Below are 17,943 nucleotides of genomic sequence, written 5' to 3' on the forward strand. Positions count from 1 at the left end.
TCAGTGGCAGCATTTTCTTAGGTGGGCTCTGTTTGCTAGAGTAAGCATGTGTCATTTAAGAGAGGTTTCCTGACTCAGCTTTAGCTATAAAAACCTTGCAGCTCTTTTAAGAGGCCCAACTACCAAACACTTAAATGGTGTTTATGAGCAGTTGACAGCATGCTTCTTGGTGGTGGCAGGGACCGTGAAACTCCATAGATTTTTGGCAATAAACATGGCTCCCACCAGCACTTCCGCCATGAAGCTAGACTCTCAGAAAGCTAAGGAGTGGGGTGGATCCAGCCGTCAAAGCCACAGCTTTAACCCTAGCCTTATTTCTTAACAAACTAAAGACTCGTGTGGTTAGAAAAAGATATACAGTAAAGATAGAGTCAGATGAAAAAAACCCTCTAAATGGTTTATAGTGTGTTTAAAAACATATGTAGACTTGGGAGAGAAAAGAAAAAGGATAATATTCTTAAAAAAATAAAAAGAAAGAAAGAGAGTAGTTGGGTATAATGGCACACACCTTTAATCCCAGCACTTGGGAGGCAGAGGCAGGCAGATCTCTGTGAGTTCACAGACAGTCTGATCTACAGAGTGAGTTACAGGACAACCAAAGAAACACAGAGAAACCTCATCTCAAAAAACTAAGAATTAAAAATAAAAAATAAGAGTTAAAAATAAAGCCATGTAAAGATGGAAAATATACAGAGAATCTGAATACTGTATGTAATTGTGTTGTCTTTGAATTGTTTGATGGCTGAGGAAGGAGCAACAGCTGCTAAAAGACATTTGATTATAAATGCTGCTGGATTAATATAACATATATTTTGAAAATGCTTTGACTTCAAAATTTAAGTCAAAAAATATGTTACTTTGGAGAAGTGGTTTTGCTTTTGTTTCCACAGGAAATGAGAGGCTGTAGATTCATTCTGGGTCAAGAAAAATCAGGTTTTATTGAGAAAGACCCCCGCCCCCGAAGAATCTCCAATAGAAGCAAATGGCCCAAATGATCCGACATTTCAGAGAATCTCTGTTGGAGTTTCCTCTAAGTTCTACATCCAGAACAGCCTCAAGACTGTTGGCTGAGATAATCAAGCCTCACAGAATACTCCAGTCAGGACTTAGAGCATAATTCTAAATTTTCTTTAGGTCCCCATAAGATTACCAGCACCCCCAATCAGTAGAAATCAGTCTAGAAAACTACACCCATATTCCCCAAAAAATGGATTGTGGATATTTGTCTTTATTTAGAGTGTTGGTTACAAGTTATTATGGATAATGGTCAGGAAAAAGCTCAACAAAGAAGATCAGAATCAGAGTTCTTGTTTTGAAAAAAAAAAAAAAAGGTATGTGTGGGGGGAATGCTGTGAGACAATGGTCTTGTACCCTGTAAAGATCTGTCACTTGTATTGGTTTAATAAAATGCTGATTGGTCAGTAGCCAGGCAGGAAGTATAGGCGGGGCAACCAGAATAGGAGAATTCTGGGAAGAGAAAAGGTTCAGTCTGTAGTCATTATCCAGACACAGAGGAAGCTAGATGAGAATCCCTTGCTGTTTTAAAGGTACCAAGCCATGTGGCTAACACGACAAGAATTATGGGTTAATGTATGATTTAAGAGTTAGTTAATAAGAAAGCCTGATCTAATAGGCCAACCAGTTTTTAACTAATGTAGGCCTCTGTGTGTTTCTTTGGGACTGAATGGCTGCGGGAACAGGCAGGACAGAAACGTCTGTCAACAGAACACATCAGGAAAATAAATGGGGGAAGGGAATAATGGAGCAGCAAGGATTAAATGGAGTGGGAATAGAAGGGCAGGGTACAAGAGGAGAAATGGGGAGGGATAACTAAGACTGAAAGCCCTTTGAAAAAGCCATATGGAAACCCACTACTGTAGAAGCGTCTTAAAATACATACCTATACGCATATAAAGAGTTTAAATGGAGTTACACTATAGTGTGAATAGCATCCTAACTAGACACCACATGCCTGCAAATTAAAAACTCTAGCACCAGCAATTAGATACCTCTTTTTGAGTTTATTGGCCAGCAGGGTTCCCTAAACCCCCAAAATGTTACAAGCTATTACCAATGCTCTTGGTCATTGTCCAGAGTTTGATGGCAAGACCCTATTGCTAAGATACCCTATTCTTGAGTCATGGAATATGGAAAAATCTAGCTAGTACTCACCTGGAAGCTGAATCCCTACTGGCTAGCTTTCACAATGTTGGAAAGTGCTATGCATGCTATCAGAGAAGAAAAGTAACCATTAATATCATCCAGCTGTGAACTCTGCAAGCTACAATAATGATGGGTCTGACAAGTTACTCTCGCTGGTGCACCAGAGGCATGAATGTTACAGAAATAACCAACTGCTTTATGCTTTGATCTAATTAGGCCTGCTCTGTGAGATGGGACCTGGCAATGTTAATGGGGCCAAGAACCTGTAGTTAGATAGGACATAGGCCCTAGAAGAGAACCTACCATTGCTCTGTTAAATGACACAGTATAATGTAAGTGTGTACTTGCAGTTGATGGCAATTAACAGAGACCCTCACCTGGTCAACCTTCGGGGAGTAAGACTGGGGAGTGTTCAGTCCTAAAGGGGCTGTCCAAACCCCAAGGCGAAGGGATCTTCAAGGAGAGGGGATGGAAAGAGTTTAAGAGACAGAGGTGGTAGATAACTCAAGGAAACAGTTTTCTGGACACAACAGGGCAGTTGCAAATATGAACTCAAGAGATTTTAACAGCAAACACAAGATCTATGTAAGCTTGAGCCAGACAAATTCCCAAGATGGAGAGAAGATGGGCACAAAACCCTACCATGAGCTGTAGAGCTATAGGTAATTATATCTGCTGCGGGAGAAGAGTCGGTTTTCTTTTATGGTGTGACCCCTGGCAGGTCAGCCATTCTCTAAGGCAGTCTTCACTCCTAAGACTAGTTGGGCAATATAAACTGAATTTGAAGAGTTCAAAAACAAACAAACCACCATGCCAAGTTGGGTGGGCAGGGAGGTAAGGGTAGATCTGGGAGGGGTGGCTAGGGTAAGTATAATAAACATACATTGCACGAAATCCCAGAGGCAGAGGCAGGTGGATCTCTGTGAGTTGGAGGCCAGCCTGGTCTACAAGAGCTAGTTCTAGGAAAGGCAACAAAGCTACACAGATAAATCCTGTCTCAAAAAAATCAAAAGAATTGATTAAAGTATTATTTTTAAAAATAGACTGTTGCAAAGAGAGAAAGAAAGGACAGTCCTGAAGGAGTGACAAGACAGGTGAAAGTGCAGAGAAACACAAGAGTTGCCATGGGAAAGAAGCAAGTCACAGTTCACAGAGTTGCAACTCTATCGTTGCGGAGTGGAACAGAAACCTCATCTGTAAGGTAAACTAGGAGGCCTAGGTGGAAAGAATAGTCAGTTCTACCCACAGAACAAGACCACAGCTTTCACAAGTCTCAAATCTAATTATGGGTCTTCCTGAGACAGTGACTTCTCTAACAGGATGGATCAGCAGTAAAGAGGAGTTCTCCAGGGTCAGAGGGCTGTGCCCAGTACCTACCTGAAGAGGCAACCTATTGTTTATAACAAAGTGTCCCTGGAAGCTTGAACATCCAGAATTCATCATGAGAACAACAGGCACTGGGGACTGAAAAGTGCAGGCAGCATGCTCATCAGGGCAATGGATGGACAGAACTCTAGAGTTACCTATCCGACATGAGGTTCAAAGCTGTAGAATCCAATCAGGACACTATTCAACATTGCAGCCTTGCCTCCCCTCTTAAGACAGTGTTTTTTTGTTGACTTCTCAATACAAACTCCAGGCTGGTTGGCCTGTGAGCTTCCAGAGATTCCTCTATCTCTAGCTCCCATCTCCCTTCAGGGGTGCTAGAATTAGACTCGTACTATATGATCAGTTTTTATTTGAGTTCTGGGGATTTGAACCCAGGTCCTCATATGCAAGTGTTTTACCTGCTGAATCATTTCCCCAGTCTAATTTTTATTTATTCTAATTTCTTATTCTTTCCTCTTCCCTTCAAAACATGTTTCTCTACTCTTCTTCTTTCTCCTTTTGTTTATCTAACTTTGCTTCAACTTCCTCCTTTCTCTGCCTCTTCCTTTACCTCATCCATTTATTATTTTCATTTATTCTAAATAATTTAAAAAATTTAAAGACTTATTTTATCTATGGGTGTTTTGCCTGTATGTCTGTCATTATACCACCTGTATGCCTAGTGCCCAATGAAGTCAGAAGAGGGCATCAGAGTCTCTGAAGCGGGAGTTATAGATGGTTATAGACAGTCATGTCAGTGCTGGGAACTAAACCCAGGTTCTCTGCAAGAGCAACAAGTGCTTTAAACCACTGAGCCACCTATCCAGCCCAATCCTAATTTTTAACTTCAAAGCTAACTCTTCATTAGTTTTACCAAGCTTTATTTCGTGGTACACAGTGACATACAGGTGAGTTTTACTTTATTTTAGATCTATTTCTTCTACTTGCATGACTTAGTGCTGCAGTTGTTACAGTAGTTCACCTAGAGACAGAACTCTCAGGCACAGGGCGCTCACTAAAATGAAAAGCAAATAAAACAGGAAAAGACAGCATAACAAACAGATGCACAAATTGCAGCACAAAGGCACAAGAACCATGATAAAGTAAAGAAAGATAACTCCTCCAAATGATCACAATTCCTCAACAGTCAAAATCAGATGCTGAAGTGGCTAAAACACCTGACAGATATCTTAAAAGCAAAACACCCCAGAGGATCAATCATATAAACAAGTGAAGTATGGAAATTAATCCTAGATCAAAAGAGAAAAACATCAACATAAAAGAGAAAATGAGCAAAGGGAAGTGAAAACCAGAACGGAAACCAAGATTTAGAAAACCAAAGAGTTATTGGAAAAGGAAAGCTCAATCAATCAAATAACAAACACTGTGCAAAGTGTCCTGACAGACTTGCCCAGGTAGAAGTTAGAATATCAGGGTAGAACACAAGGTTGGGGAAACACCATATTCAAACATTCCAAAAGAAATAAACAAGCTTGATTGTAATGACCAAGAACTCTAGGATATGACTAAGAGAATAAACCTAAGAGTCCTTGAGGTAAAGAATTGAGATGGAGAGAGAACCTACTTGATAAAATTATAGCAGAAAATTTCCTAAATTTAGAGAAAGAAGTGGACAACCAAATTCAAGAAACTCTTAAAGTCTAAAGCGAAAACAACCAGAAGTGTGCTTCATAACATATTGTCAAGATGTCAAAAACACAAAGCAGAGAAGATACAGAGAGCTGTGGGGGGGGGGGGAACCCAACAAGTTTACAATGTGAAACTCGTCAGAATAAGCATCAGATCTTACTTGAGCAATCCTATGGTAAGAAAAGCACGGGACAAATACTTCAAGCCTATGTACGTTTAGCAGAGATTTCTTTTAAAATTGATGAAGAAATTAGGATATTTCAAGCACAAACTAAGGTAGTTTATGACCACTAGGCAGGCCAGAGAGGAAAGAAAGGCTAAAGCATTATATAGTTCCATAAGAGGAACAGGTGAACATGGGAGAGCTAGGAAGGACTTCATCATGTCCAGACTAAGTAAGCCAGGAAACCCTTAATACTAATAGAAACAAAGAAAAGTCAAATAATAACTCCCAAAATTATTTCTTAATAACAACCGTAAATGTTAATGGCCTCAGTGCATCAATAAAAAGACTCAGTTAACTAGACTGAAAAAATTTAACTATATGCTGTCTACTGGAAAAGACACTCAAACAAGTTTTTAAGTTTATCAGCCAAACAGAAGCTGGTATAGCTATTTTGACAGGTGATAGAGTTCAAAGTAAAATCTGAAGTGATAAAGAAGGACATTACATACTAATAAAAGGCGTAGTTCTTAATCCAAGCACTTGGGAGGCAGAGGCAGGTGGAACTCTGTGAGCTTGAGGCCAGCCTGATCTACAAAGTGAGTTCCAGGACAGCCAGGGCACAGAGAAATCCTGTCAAAACAAAACAAAACAAAACAAAAAGTGCAGCTCCCAAGCCGGCCCTCATGTTACAAAAAAGAAAAACCAAAATTAAACAAACAACATATAATTCATCAAGAAAACATAATAATTGTAAATACCTATGTACCATACTTTGGGGCTCCCAGTTTCATAAAAAAATCACCAGTGGGCATAAGATCCTGATACAAGGAGAGCATAACTTTCGAATATTACTTTCTTATTTATATATTTATTTAATGTGCATGGTGTTTTGCCTGCATATATGCCCATACACCACCTGTATGCAGAGCCCATAGAGGCCTGAAGACTCCTTTGGGATGGGAGTTACAGACAGCTGTGCGCTGCCATTTGGATGCTGGGAATTGAAACCAGGTTCTCTGGGAAAGCAGCATGTGCTTTCATGATGTTAAAGAGCCATCTCTTTAACACTATCCTGCCTACCATCCTTAACTAGTGAGCCATCTCTTTAACACTATCCTGCCTACCATCCTTAACTAGTGAGCCATCTCTTTAACACTATCCTGCCCACCATCTTTAACTACTGAGCCATCTCTTTAACACTACCCTGCCCACCATCTTTAGACAGGTCATTCAAACAAGAACCAACAAAGAAAACAGAGTTAAATTACATCACAGACAAAATGGACTTAACAACTGTCTGCAGGATATTTTATTCAACAGAAAGGAAATACATTTATTCTCAACAGCCTATGGTACCTTCTCCAAAACAGATATACGGTAGGTCTCAACGTAAATCTTAAAGACAAAATAATCAAAATAATTTCTTTTAAAAGTTTGAAATTATGTTTATTTATTTAGTATGTGGATGTGTGCATACCAGGACACATAGGTGGAAGTCAGAGCACACTTTCAAGAGCTGGTGTCTTTTCTTCCATCGTGCGTGCCCAGGAGATCATACCGAGTTGGACTTTAAAACAATTTCTTGCAGCTTATATGACAGTAGAATAAAAGTAGAAATCAGTGACTAGGGGAACTACAGAAACCATAACAACACTTGGATACTAAGAAACACTCTTAAATGACCAGTAGGTCACTGAATTCATTTTAGGGAGTAATTGTACCTGATAATTTCCTAGAGTCAAATGAAGCAAAAGTATAATTCTAACTAACCAAAACCTTTGGGATATAATCAAGGCAGTTTTAAAAGGAAAGTTTAAAACTATGAGCTCATACATATAAAAAATTGTAGAGGAGGCTGGAACTCTGGCCCCAGCAGCTAAAGGCACTGCTTCCCTTGTAGAGGACTCAGGTTTCTAGTACCTACATGATGGCTCACAACTGTCTGGAGCTCTAGTTTCAGGAGATAATGTCCTCTTCTGCCCTCATGAGCACCAGGCATGCTCATGATACAGACATACATGCATGGAAACATTCACACACAATATAAAAAAATAAATAAATCTTTAAAAAAATTAATGTTGTATCTCAAAAGTCTATTAAAAAAACATGAATGAATCAAAGCTAAAGGCAGTAGATAGCAAGAAAGAATAAAAGATCAGGGCAGAAATTAAGGAAATAGAGACGAAAATAACTATATAGAGAGTCAATCTAGAGTTGTCACTTTTTGAAAAGTAAACAACATTGATAAACTTCTAAGCAGTCTAACCAAAAGAGAGAGAAGATCCAGACTAACAAACTTAGAGATGAAAGCGGGGGGGGGGGGGATGTCACAAGAGATTCTGATGAAATCCAGAGAACCAATGGGAAATACTTTGAAACCTTTATCACAAATCTGAAGAAAAATTAATTCTTAGATATATATGACCTACTAATGTACACCAAGAAGATATAAATAATTTAGATCTACAACAAGCAACAATACTGAAGCAGTAATAAAGACTCCCCCAACACTGCGACATACAGGCATAGACAAGGACTTTGTAAAAGGCTGCCAATAGCACAGCAAGTAACTCCAATGATTATCAAATGACTGCATGAACTTAAAACAATTACCAGAGTGAAGGCATACCCTATAGAATGGATAAAAATCGTTACCAGTTTAAACACTGAACAGAGAATATCCGGATTTATAAGGAACTACAAACAACCAACCCAAAAGGACAAATCATCTAGCCAATAAATGCTTACTGAACTGAATAGTCTTTTCTAAAAAGAAATTTAGTCAATAAATGTTTGGCAGAGTGTTCAATACCTTTAGTCATTAGGAAAATACAAATTACAACTGCTGTGAGATTCCATCTTACCCGAGTCAGATAAACAACAAGAAACACTGCTGTGGATGGATGCAGAAAAGATGAAGATGTATATGCTGTCTGTGAGAATGAAAATAGTTGTAGCTATTAGGGAAATCAGACTAAACTAACATTTGATAGCTAAACTAACTGCTGGGTTCTTATCTAAGGGAGTCTCAGCATACCAGAGAAACTAGCACAGCTGTGTTTACTACTTTGCTATTCACAACATCCAAGATATGGAACCAGTGAGGTTGTCTGCCAAGGAGGGAGTGGATGAAAAATGTGGTATATATACATAATGAAGTTTTATTCAGATGCAAAGGAAAATGAATTAATGACATTTGCAAGAAAATGGATGTAACTGAAAAGCATCATGGTATATGTGAATAAAGTCTAATTATATATGTATAAAATTGTCATAAAGAATTGATCACGTCAATTTCTTTCCTGCAAGAAAGGGCATTATATACATCTCTATGCCCATACATTTAATAACTAGAAGAACTGGAAAGACTCACTCAGAGTCTGGTAAATTCAGCAAAGCATACATAAGATACCACAGGTGACCAGAACATGTCTACATCTGATTTCTCACCTTACTCTTCTGTTTTTGATCAACGATGACTCTTTTAAAATAAGCTTTAACATTCCATTCTTCTGCATATGCTCTTCTGCTGCTTTCACATTTTAGAAAGGACAGAAGCCAAGGCCTCATACAATGTGCAGGGCCCCTCACAACCCGAGAGCCCTCTTCCTCCCAGGTTAGCTTTCACCCCAGTGTCTCTGCACTACCTGCTCTTTCAGGGCTGCTCTGATCTAGTCTCCATTCATCCGACCAGTTTCTGGTCTGGTCAAACACTGCCTACTATTTACAACACAATAAACCCTTATTCCACTGTTTTTCTTTTTCTTAGATCATGCTGTCTTCTAAAGTCTCATAAAGTATATTTATTATATTTGCTGAAGTCACCAAACCCCCTTTAGGGGCAAGTACCATGAGCAGTGATTTCCCGTTTGTTCAGTGATGAATCCTGGTAATATCTGTTAAATTAATAAATTTGCTACTTCTATATAGGTGGTAAAGCTGGTTTTTAAATTTATATTTCCTTACATGTTGTAAATTATAAAAGTAGTAAGGGCTTATTATACTTATGAACACAAAGCAAAGATGTGTGAAGAACAGAGGTAAATGATCTCTCTCTCTCTCTCTTTTTTAATAGTTTTTTTGAGACAGGGTTTCTCTGTGTAGCTTTGGAGTCTGTATTGGAACTAGCTGTATTGTAGACCAGGCTGGCCTTGAACTCACAGAGATTCATTCACCTGCCTCTGCCTCCCAAGTGCTGGGATTAAAGGCCTGCACCACCACCACCACCACCCAGCCAAGGTTAATGTTCTCAGGTCATTCTACACCAGTATAGCTATCTATTTACTCTGGCTCTTACCGACATACCGAAACCCACAGAAACCTTTGCTTTTCATAAAAGATACAGAGAACACACTGTATATTGGTTCCTAGCAACAGACACTGGTTTCTTTATCTGTACAATACCCTACACTAGCAGATGTGCTATAGCAACAACGTGCATGGATACTGGAGTTTAACCTAAAATGGAATAAATATTTAGGCTTCTACACCTAATTAATCATTAATGCTCACAAGAGCCTTCAACCCATGAGATTATTTAAAGTGTAATAAGGTAGCTTAAAATTTTTGTATTTTATCTATAAACTGAAACATTTTTATTAATTCTGTTTGCCTGAAAATTTAACTGAAACACAGCTATATAGAACTTAGTCTTTTAAATAATTCTTCTTTTTCCCTATTTTTTATGGGTTGGTTAATACAGAGACAGTATTGGGTAGTAACAAAAAAAAAGCTTCATGAGTTATAAGAAACCTTTTTCCCCAAAGAAATAAGATGTGATGGGGGAGTCTGAGGGTGTCTATAAGGGAGGTGTGTTTTCCTGGGTATGAGGAACACAATGGCTTTTACTATAGGTCTGAAACTGAGAAGGTAGGGAAATAAGGTCACTCTACCCTGTCTCTCCCCTTCACGCCTGAGATTCTGGAGTCTGTCTTACCATGAGAAAAAAAATAGAAAGCACAAGGAACAAGAGGAAAGAAAAAAAAAATCACACCAATATTGGCAAACTTTTTTGGGAGAGCGGGGGGAGTTGATCGTCTTAAAGCTGAACCCAAAGGCATCTACAGCAAGTCTGACGAGTGTCATGACAGTCACTGCTTAGTTACGCTTCCTGGAACTGATTCTGACTACATAGATAATTTATCTTTTCAAGGAATTTCCAGAAAGTCTGTTCTCTAAGTAAAGTTCATCAGCAGAAATGTTCTCTGGGACAGAGTCTAGATCAGAAGTGTTAAACTGGCAGAAAAAAGCTTATGCTGTGTTGTCTACCCTGTCTTTCTAAAATTCAACTCACTTCCAATGTGGGAAAATTGGGAGATACATAAAGATTCTTATTTCTGACTTGCCTTGAAAAATCAGAACTGCACAGAATTTCCAACTCTCACAAGACAATCAAGTAAAGGCATGTTGGAGCTGCTCAACTGGACGGATTGTAAGCTCCCAACACCGCAGCCCTGGGTTGTCTACCTACTCCAGCAACAGTTGCAACTCCTGGTCTAGACAATATTGGATGAAGTGAAAGGATGAAAGCCGTGTCCTCGGCCAAGGTAAGCTTGAGACATTAGAAACAGCAAAGGATCACTTGAATTAGTGAAGCCAGTCAACAAATTATTAACTATACATTTATCTAAGTATAGCAAATCAAGTTTAGGGTTGTTTCCATTTTTCCTTGACTTCCAACCTAGCATGTCTGCATACTGGTGGTACATGAAATCTCCTGTCTACACCTGCAAGCATGCGCGTGCGCGCGCGCACGCACACACACACACACACACACACACACAGAGAGAGAGAGAGAGAGAGAGAGAGAGAGAGAGAGAGAGAGAGAGAGAATGAACATAGGTGTTATAATGCCACAGCAAAGTATGAGGCAAATCACTGGGCAAATTACACTCATAGAAGGCTCTTGTAAGTTACTCATAACCAAAGCAAAACCCTCTGAGTCCTACCTCTTACTTTATATACTCCTGTCTCCCTCAGTATTAGAATTTTGTTATTTGTCTTGAGACCACTGATACATTAATTAAAAAAAAATGTGAAATATCTTTTAGGTAAAAACAAGAATAACTCAAGGAAAGTTTAGGAAATACTTTAAGAAAAGGGGTATTTTCCATGAGAATTACAAGAAAACTAAGTTTTTGTTATCAAAAGCAATATGCTGACTTTCAAACCCTTTATTTTGAAAATACTTCAAAGATGGAGGTAGAAAAAACTTAAACCACAGCCATTTTTTAACCACAGAAGCGCTAACAAAAACACATGACAAAACAGGATTTTAAAAAGGAGAAATGTAAAACCCTGAACAACTAATATGACATTAACCAGTAGTTTACAAATGTCTTATGTGTTACAAAGTATGTTCATTTTCTTAGTCACTGCCCTTCAATAGTCAACAAAAACCTGGGAAGATGAAATTACAATCCATTTATTTACTTTCTCCTGATTTTAATGAAATTTCCTATTCACTATTTTGGAAGCCTACACATTAAAACATAATATATCTCCTAATTTAAAAAAAAACTTACTTCAGTTCCTTTTTCTGTTGTTTTGATCAGAACGGCTCTTTCTTGAATAACAGCTTCACATCTTACTACCAACATCATGAGTAAAAACTTGGAGGATGCACATGGTACCCAGAACTCCACCATGATCGTGACTATGGTGACCTCGATGACCGTGGTTGTCTATTGTAAAAGGGACTTTGCAGGTGTGGTCAGCTGACTATCTCAGTGGTCCTGACCCAATGTCATGAGTTTACTTCACTAGTGGCAGATGCCGTAGCCAGGGAGATAAGAAGCACAAGGAGGGAATGACATGTTGCTGCTGGCTTACAAAAATGGAAGAGCTCATGGGAGCATTAAGCTCAGTGAGGGCCTGATCAGCAAGAAAACAGGGGCTTCCATTCTGCAAACACACAAATGACTTAATTCCACTAAAGACTTGAATGAGTACAGAGGGTGCATTTCCTCTCAGAGTCTCTAAGCAAGGAGGGACTGAGCCCAGGCTATCTTAATTCATTTTTCCCTCCTAAAGACAGGTTTTTCTGTAGCTTTGGAACCTGTCCAGAAACTCACTCTGTAGACCAGGCTGGCCTCAACTCATAGAGATCTGCCTGCCTCTGCCCCCGAGTGCTGGGATTAAAGGCATGTGTCACCACTCTGCCTGGCGCCATTGTAATTCTTATGATATACTGAGCATCACTTCACTGGCCTTACAAACTGTTCCTAAGTGAGCACTAGCTTAAGCCATCAAGTTCTGGCTAACTTATTACACAGCAACAGAACCTTCACTCAGTGCTGAGGACCTGCCTGTAGAACTGGCCACGAGAAGGTTAGGTTTTTCAGAAAGGAGACAAACTGACATCTAAGAAAGTAAGGAAATACTAGAAACAGATTTTAACTGTAGCAAAATAAACTTAATAAAAATGCAGAACTTCCATTTCAAACAAGAGAGATACCAACCACAGTGGGAAAGCTTACCCTATTTGAAAAAATGATGCATGGAAATGTGATGTTGTAGCAGATATTGATACTAAAGTGATAGTTTCTTCAGAACTAGGATTATGTAAGTAGACTTTTTCCATTTTTGGCATTCCAACTGGCCTGCAAAAGTAAAAAGAAAACTGTCAGAAATAATTCAAAGATACTTCTAACTTTTAGGATAATCATTAGTTGCTTAAAAGCCAAACACAAAATTATTAGGTAAATTCATATGCAAACACAGTAAAATAGTAAAATACATTTCGTCAACTCAATAAATATCTGAGTGTCACTCTGTGTGACACACTGAGTCAGATGCTACAATTCAATCAAACAAGTTTCAGCTGAATAATGCCTACAGTCTGGTGAGGAAGCCAGCCTGGGAATGTGGTCTGATCTCTCTTCTAACACCATCGTGCCTCTCTGTTAATGGTGAATCAGGACCTCTCCCCAAGTTCCAGACACAAACAAATTAGCGGTAAGGTTGTATGAAAAGATCTAATGAATTAGGGACTTCTGTTATTCTTGTTTAATAGAGGACACTAAAATAGAAAAAAAAGCTTCAATAACTTGCCCAAATTCATTTTTTGAACCTGAATTTGCATCCAGTCCATGAACTAACACTCACAGCAAACTGCCTCTTCTTAAGGAAACAATATGAAATACATACTCAATGGCTCAGGTCTATTTTAATATTCCCCTTGGTGTTCGTTAAAAGCAAAATTTTACTATGAGTTTAACTGGTACTTCTGCAGCTATCTGTGCATCTTCCTAGCTTCGAGAGCATCACAGAATTCTTTTCTTTGGGGCTCTCTCATAATCTCAGTGGCATTGGTCCTATTTCCTGACAAGATTATGAGTACTCTGAAGACAGAGGACATGCCATGTCCTTACTCTGCACTGCCCATATCCTTCAGTAAGTAGCAGCTATGCACAGGGGCACACATGCACATGCTTGCTGGCTTCTTCCAGTATGAAAATGTCCTCCAGAACTAGGTGTTCTCAACCCAAATAAGTAAACTGACGGAGTCTTCACAATCTAGACTTCCACCTGAGTCAGGATGTGAAGGACCCCAGTTCCTTTGCAGTCTTCCCTGTTGTCTAGGCCACACTCATTTTCTAATTCAGATCCATCTTTCTCTTACAAGATACTTTCCCTGTGTAACCCTTCCAGGCCATACTTCTTGAAATTTTGTTTTACAACTCAAAGTCAATGTCTGTGCATAAACCTCAAATTGTAACACAGCCAGAACTGCGCTTGGCACTTGCATCGTAGTGTTTATCATGAAGCTTTATCCCCATCTTCTCTTCAATTCAGTTCTCTGACTCTAATTTATTATTTGGAAAAACTTATAAACCAAAAAATAGTTTGATAATTTTCACTAGTTTAAGAAAATGAATTAGGGGCTCTAGGTTCTTTTAAAGATGATAAATTAGCGCACACAGGCCAGTCTTCTTCCCCTCAAGTACTGCTCCCCAAACAATGTTACAATGCTTAAGCTAGAGAGAGGTAAAACTAGAATGGGTCAAAATGTAGAGAACAACTGACTATCAAGTGCCCAACCCTAATGGACCCATCTAGATAACACAACCCCTAAATGAAGGCTCAAGGAATGTAAGTAGCAAAGAGCGGGAAGAAAATGGTAAGAACCAGAGGCCAAGTATACCTGCTGCGAGATACTGTTTTCTATATATGTATGACAGAGACACAACACTAATGAAATCTCAACAAAACCTAAACAAAACCAGCACAATGACTTCCAGTTGGCACCCCGGAAGAAGAGCTACAACAATCAATGGATGCCAAGAGAATCAGTTTTCTCCATAATAAACTCTTTGAAGCACTATCCAATCCCAAATGATTAGTCCTAAACACATATAAATACAAACAACAGTTGATGAACTCTGCAGCTTGTATTTATATATACATGTGATATAAGTATTTCAATAATCATTAAAGAGGTCATGAATTTGGGGAGGAAGTAGAGGAGGCACAGTAAGAGTTGGGAAGGAGAGAAGGAAAGGTGGAAATAATGTAAATATAGTACGCATGTATGAAATTTTAAAAAATTAAAAATATTCTAAGAGATACTGAAAAACAAATGAATAAATTCCACCAAGAAATCTTTGGGAGAAACAGAAGGCTGCCTGAACTGGTAGACAGGAAAAGTAAGGGGCAAAGGGCAGTGGAGAACAGGAAACCAGAGACTATGGTATAGGAAAGCTGTCTGGACTGAAGCAAAGAGAGCAGCTCCTTAAACAATTGCAGAAAGGTTTATGTTTCCAACTTTTCTCTCAGGTCTTCCAAAGATTTGGTCTATATGTTACAATCTAGGAAGGTACTCTTGCCCCATTACAGTTTGGTCTAAGCACTGTCTTGGAATGCTCACAAACACGGGGAAGTAAGTCAAAAGTTTTTTGTGTGTATGTCTGTGTGTGTGTGTAACTGGTCTTCCTTCCATCTTGGGATCCTTTCCCTTCTTAAACAAAAAGAAACACAGAGTAGGGCTTGACATTTTGTCCTTAACACAGATTGTAAGACAGAAGCCCATAAACACATAAAGTGGAGTAACAAACGCAGTGTACTGGCAGATGGCAATTCTGTTCCTAATGTGACTAAGAGTATCAGACTTTCCCTTTCTTTATTTTGTGTGCATTAGTGCAAAAGCCCAGGGTTTCGGGTCCCCTGGAACTGGAGTTACAGACAATTGTAAGCTGCCACATGGGTGAGGGGAATTGAACCTGGGTCCTCTGGAAGGACCGAGCCATCTCTCCAGCCCCAGACTTCCCTTTCATTTTACATGTAGATTTGGCCATGATCAGCCATGTAGAGTCCATGAAACAGAAGATTTGTAAATATTTTACCTCACTGTGAGTCATGTTCTTTTCTTGATGGTTAAAATACTGTTCAAATCAACTATCAATAAACTTAAGGGTCTATTTCTGCAATCTAAGTTCTTTTGCAATTATCTATGAATCTATGCTTATAAATGTGTTTGAATCACCCTTGCTTTGTAGAAAGCCTTTGAAATTGGAGGGCAAGCAAAATGGCTCAGCAGGTGAAGGCACCTGGGGCCAAGCCTGACAAATTGAGTTCAATCCCAGGACCCACATGGTGTACTAGGAGAACCAAGACATTCAAGTTGGCTTTACATGTATGCCCCCACACAAATAAATAATTTTTTAAAAAAGTTTTTGATATTTCAAAGTGTGCTTCCTTTAATTTTAGTTTTAATTTAGTTTTGGATCAGATTGTTCTGGATCCTCATATGTTTGAAAATTCTAAGATAAGATTTTCAATTTCTATTAAAAAAGCAGTTGAAATTCTGATGAGGATTGTATTAAATCCATATATTAACAGAGGACTGTAGTCTTAATTTGTGTCTTCTAATCCAGAACATCTGAGATGGCTTCCTATTTATTTAGTTCTTTAGTTTCTCTTGATCATAATTCTTACTTTTGTGTAAGTCTTATTGCTTCTGTTAATTTATATTTAAGAATTTTATTCTCCTCGATGTTATTATACATGGAATTTCTTCCCCACCCTATCCCAGTACAATTCTCCCGCATCACCCAGTTTTTGATGCAGGGTCTTTATTAACCCAGCCTGCCTCTGAACTCAAGTTTACCCTACCTGAGTGCTGAGTTACAAGCATGTTCTGGAACCGTTTCTCTTTCTTTTCAAAGAACAAAAATATAGTTTGTTTCTGCCTTTTTATTACTTCTAATAGTCTTTATTTTATATATTATATTTAGAGTGGGTGCTTAGTTTCTAATTAGGTAACACTTGAAAGTGGAGATGCTTGCTTCTTTTCCCATCTGGGTTACATTTGAGTTCCCTTCCCTTCTTTATTGCCTGAATTAGAGTAAATATGATGCTGAAGAAAGGTGACAAGAATTTGTTCTTGATGCAGGGGACAGTTTCATCCTTTCAGCATTCCACATGATGCCAACCTTGGGGTCTCACAGATCATCTTTATTAGGTTGGAACATTCCTTTCTGTTCTTGGTTTGTTGAGAATGATCACTATGGAAGTATATTGTATTTCTTTTGCTGCATTACTGATAGGATCTAATGTATTCCTTTATTCTCTTAGAATAATGTTATATAAGAGTAGTGAATAGTTATTTTTCTTCCATATTGGTGAGTTCTGGCTATCAGCACTTTGTAGAGGACTTCTGAAGCATACTCAGAAGGACATTTGTTTGCAGTATTGTGTTTGTATTCCCAACAGTATCTGGTTTAGAATTGGGGCAATAAACCAAAAATACCATATTAAAAAGGCACCTGCATTCCATCATTTGGGCCATAGCTTGCTTTCTAGGAAGTTTTTGTTGGCCTGATTCAAGTTGTTTGGCTTTTTTCATATATCTATTCAAAATTTCTGTCTTTTGATTTTTGATTCTACTCATTTTCTACTTATTTTTATATACAAAATATAACTGAATAGGTATATGGCTGTGTTCCAACAGCTTTTGAGAGGACAAAGAAACCAAAAATAGTGTGAACAGGGAGACACATATAGCACAAGATGGCAGTACAGAAAGACTCAGCACTCCTGAGCCTGCTGGGACACCACATCATCAGAACAAAGAAAGACTCCTTTTCTGAGAAATCCAGAAAGTAATTAACATGTTTTTTCCTAGGAAAACGTAGAGCAGTTGTACTGAAGATGACAGTGGCACCAACTCTCCCTTGTCACAGTGCAGCACAATGAGTGGCTCTGGTTTCTTCTAGGAAAGAGAGAAGACCGGAATGCAGGGACAAAGTTTTCACTATCCGGGGGCTACTTGAGACAGATTTCTATCTTACCTGGATCTAGGAGCCACAGGTAACAAGTATGGCTTAGACTAACAACACAGGTAAAGGTATTATGTGGCATGCAGTACATTGGCATACAAAGTTAACAAAGCACACAAGAATATTCTTGAAACTTTTTACACATTTGAAGTATCATGAAATAAAAAAAGACGGGGCAATGAAGTTCAGAAGCAGGAAAAACTAACACTCTACTGGTCTAGGCATAGACAGTATAACTATATATTAAGAAATTTAGAACTGATCATACAAATTCAGGAGAGCGGTTATACCTGGGAGACAAATTGATCAGAGGTGTTC

The 17,943-nt window shown here is 38.6% G+C and overlaps 1 protein-coding gene across 1 annotated transcript in view; it reads right to left on the reverse strand.

Annotated features, from left to right (window-relative positions):
- Positions 1-17,943, reverse strand: part of Tmem131 (transmembrane protein 131) — a 163,764-nt gene that overhangs the window by 54,632 nt on the left and 91,189 nt on the right. Inside the window, exons 5-6 of the mRNA XM_087898067.1 lie at positions 12,826-12,948; positions 2,111-2,117 (exon numbers count right to left, since the gene is read on the reverse strand). Of these exons, the coding sequence (XP_087754193.1) occupies positions 2,111-2,117; positions 12,826-12,948 (130 nt within the window). The remainder of the gene's footprint in view (positions 1-2,110; positions 2,118-12,825; positions 12,949-17,943) is intronic.

This window comes from Myodes glareolus, chromosome 18 (genome assembly GCF_982192425.1).
Source record: "Myodes glareolus chromosome 18, mMyoGla1.1, whole genome shotgun sequence".
Lineage (NCBI taxonomy): Eukaryota > Metazoa > Chordata > Mammalia > Rodentia > Cricetidae > Myodes > Myodes glareolus.